Source organism: Episyrphus balteatus, chromosome 4 (assembly GCF_945859705.1).
Source record: "Episyrphus balteatus chromosome 4, idEpiBalt1.1, whole genome shotgun sequence".
Taxonomy (NCBI): domain Eukaryota; kingdom Metazoa; phylum Arthropoda; class Insecta; order Diptera; family Syrphidae; genus Episyrphus; species Episyrphus balteatus.
Window position 1 is genome coordinate 20,231,374 of NC_079137.1, and position 4,032 is coordinate 20,235,405.

At 31.2% G+C, this 4,032-nt stretch overlaps 1 protein-coding gene across 1 annotated transcript; it reads right to left on the minus strand.

Annotated features, from left to right (window-relative positions):
- Positions 1–350: 350 nt before the first annotated feature.
- LOC129918274 (uncharacterized protein DDB_G0292186-like) lies at positions 351–2,444 on the minus strand. The gene has a single exon (XM_055998726.1). It carries the CDS (start codon positions 1,458–1,460, stop codon positions 351–353), a length of 1,110 nt encoding a protein of 369 aa, XP_055854701.1. The 5' UTR covers positions 1,461–2,444.
- Positions 2,445–4,032: the final 1,588 nt, after the last annotated feature.

Sequence of the window (4,032 nt, forward strand, 5' to 3'; positions counted from 1 at the left end):
TTCTTCTCGATTGAAAAATATTTGAATTCTCGCGGTGTCTGTTTTCAGATAACGGTTTTTTAAATCTATCACTGAATTGAGGTCTACAAGAATATTGTTCCCTATCAGCCCGTCGAAATTTTCATGAAACTGGAATTCGATAAAATTAATAAAATAGTCTGGTTTGTTGAATTCTTTAAAAATGGGTATTCGGTATTCAGTATTTGCTTCTATATTGCGGTCCAAAATTTTGAGCGTATGTTTTTTTGAAGTAATTTTCCATTTTGGATGGCATACATTTTTATTTACTATGCTATATTCTGCACCACAATCTATAACAAATCTGAGAGTCTTTAAGGGAGTTTGGATAGTTATATAGGGTAGGTGTTTCTTTGATCCATTTGAAAATTTTGCTGATTTTCAGAAGATTGGCTTTGTCTCTGTTCATTCAACGAAATATCCATAGGCTCGCTATTTGATTGCCTAGTCGGATTTCGTGTTTGATTACTGTTTGAATTGTTGTTATTTTGACGTGATTGAACGCTTAAGTTATTGTAGGTTCGACGAGATTGACCCATGTTATTGTTATAATTTTGTCGAGATTGACCACTATTGGAACTCAAATTATTTTGTTGAGGTTGGACATAAGAATTGTTGTAATAATTTTGACGAGACTGGCCCGTGGAATTACTATTATAATTTTGACGTCCAGTGTGATTATTGTTTTGATTTTGACCTACTATTGAACTGTTAAGTTGCCTGTTATACCCACGGGAAAAATTGTTGTTTCTTGTAAAAGAATTGGTATTGAAATTGTTATTGTTAAAAGGATTTGTAGGGTTAGTGTTTCTAGAATAAGAATCATTTAAATTTTGGCATGAATCACTTTGAGCAAAACGAGTGTTTGGCCCATATCTTTGGTGATTAATTTCAACAATGATTTTAAAAGCTGCAGTAAGTGATGATGGGTTTCGACTTAATATAATAGATTTAGTAGGTTCGGGTAAATTATTTTTAAAGGCTTGGAAAGCAATCCTATTGTTTGACTCAATCATTTCATTTATTCCATCTTGGTTATTACCTAGTAAATAAGTGTTGTTAATACGACAAAGAAAATTATTTATTTTATTGTAATAATCTTCAATTGTTGTCTGGACTCGTGCTGTTCGAATACTATCAATCAATTTATCAATAGATAATCTTTCCCCAAAATTATTTTTTAAAACATTTTTCATTTCACTCCAAGTATTTAATCTACCATGTTTTTGAATTTCGGACTTAGCCCTACCTACAATTTTGTCCTTAACGTAACCCATTAAAATGACTTTAGCTGATTCTTCAAAGGAATCAATAGTTACAGAAATAGCATCTACCCTGTCCAGGAAATCTAATAGATATTTGCTGTTACCATCAAACTCTGGAATCTTAGTAATTAAGTCTAATATAATCTTAAATCTATCCACAGGATTAACGAACTCCATGATTATAGGCAACTTTTTTTTTCAGGAATATATTGTTTGATACTCACGGGATACTGGAACTAATATTTGCTGCTGACTAGTTGGACCATAGATTTATATTCGCTTCCTTCAAAGGTTTTTATAGATTACTAGGTATAGTCAAATAGGTACAGTTTCTTTTTTTGTGTGCATTTAATCAAAAAAAAATTTTTTTTTCTCGCAAGCGTGGGAGCGTTTTTATAACGGTGCTTTGGTGGAGTTTCATAAACTAGGTATTTTCAATTTTCAGAAGAATTTTCACAAATGTTTGGTACAATTTCCAGAATTATGAATTTTGTGAAGGTTTCAAGCATTAGACTTTTTCGTAAAATAGTTTAGGTTTTTATACATGTTCTTTATAATTGTTTTTTTTTTGTTTGCTTTAGTTCTTTTTTTTTTTAACTATTTAAGCCAGGTTTTTATGATTTTCACAGGCCACGTTTATTTAATTTATAGTTTAAAGAAATTATTATTTTAACTAGCAAATTCAAGTTTTAACTCCACGCACCAAGTTTTTTCGACTGCGCCAGTAACGATTAAGATGCGAACACAAGTATTTTTGGTTTTAAATAGTTTATTTAATTGTAATTCTTAAGGTTTAAACATAATTATTCTTAGGTTTTAATAGTTGCAATAGTTTTAAGTTTTAACAATAGTTATAAGTACAATAATACAAATTTAAGACGAGATGTAGACAAGTAGCGATATGAAGCTAGAGTGACAAAAATCAAAGTTAAGTGAACAACAAGACAGTAAAACAACTGTAGAGAAAGCTTCTCTCTAATCTTTAGGCGTCACTTGGTTGCTATGCTGTTAATGATCATTGCTCTCCAACTTTATCTTCACAGAAGATGAAGTTGGAGCAAAAACGTATTTTTATTAAATATACAACACTGGAGCATTTGTGATCAAACCCCAAGTGTGGTAAAAAGCTATTTTTAGGTGGGTGCATTAGGGAGAGCGTAGAAGCACATTTCATTATATAACAATATGCACTTAGTTTCAAAAGAAACAGTTATCAAACTTAAAATATATCGATAATTTAAAAGCTTTTAGAGTATATAATATCTTTAAAAAATAAACACAAGAAGACAAAACTGTTTAAATGCAGGGTTATTTTTGAGAAAGATTTAAAGTCTAATAGTTCCCCTAAAGTAGAACGGTTTTTTTTTTAAAACTTCATTAATTAAAACCTAGATGAGAAATGAAAAATCCTATACAAAATTGGCACAACAAAAAATAATAAATTAAAATTAAATTTCCTAAGTCTCCAAAGTCGAAAGCGAAAATGATAACGAAAATATATCATCGAGAATTCTGTCAAAGTTAAACAAAATTTTTAATTAAATTGACACCAAGAAAAATATCGGAAAATATGTTTTTGAACGAAAAATATAATATATTTTTCGTTCACATGTTTTCCATATATTCCACATATTATATAAATAATTTAAAATAAAAAACCAAACCGTCAACACAGCTTTTTACGAGTATTAGCCTAGTACGCTGCTGAAGCGAAACGAAAAATGTTGAAGTCTCCAAAGTCCACAGCGAACATGTTGACAAAAATACCATCGGGTATTATAGAAAAGTAAAAATAATAAACAAACAAATAAAACAGTTCAATTGAAAACATCAGAAAATAAGTTTAAAAGCAAAAAAAACAAATTTAATTCCGTTCAAGATTTCGTTAACGAAATTTTGTATAGAAAATTTCGTTTCACTTCAGCTGCGTACTAGGCTATAATAGAAAAAATGTCCAGGATAATAAAACGTAAGTGACAAATAAGTTAAGGGCCCAACCCATAGAATCCGTTGCGTCGAAGTTTTTGACTGACAGCTCGATAAAATACAAACGTTCTTATGGGAAGCGACCCATAAGCGACGGATCGGACGGAAGGGCCCAACCCATAGAATCCGTTGCGTCCGTTGCGTCGAAGTTTTTGACTGACAGCTCGATAAAATACACACGTTCTTATGGGAAGCGACCCATAAGCGACGGAGACGGACGGTTTCGACGGAAGAAGTTGCCCAACTTTCTACTTTTTCATCCGTCGTATGGTTTGACATTGGTTGTCAACAGTAGATCTGTTCAATTTTCTGTTTTAGAGTGCACACCGGGGAATTTCAGAACTAAATGAACTGCGCTCTTTTCTTCTCCGATTTTATGAGTTGTGAACTTTCAGTATTCATTAGTGAATTAATTGTAATAAAAGTAACATTTAATGATATATCTAATAAATTATATCAATTAAATACTAAAATTCTGTTGTAGAGTTCAATTTTACTATGCCAAAGTCATATCTACAAATGATAATCTGTTATTAAAAATTGTTTTTAACTGAAGAGCAAGTACCTACATGAAATCTAGTCACGCATTTTATTTTATTAAAAAAAAGAACAACAATAATAGTTAAAAATTTCTTGCATCAGAACTTCCTTAGTGCACATTCAGCGATAAAATATCGAACACACCTCGGAATTTGAAGTGAGCTGTCAAAAAGCAATCCGTCGTACGACGTATTCTATGGGTCACCCCTTTCTGTTCCAAACT

Excerpts from the sequence above, each read along its gene's own strand:
- LOC129918274 (XM_055998726.1), bottom strand. The coding sequence starts at position 1,460 with ATGGAGTTCGTTAATCCTGTGGATAGATTTAAGATTATATTAGACTTA.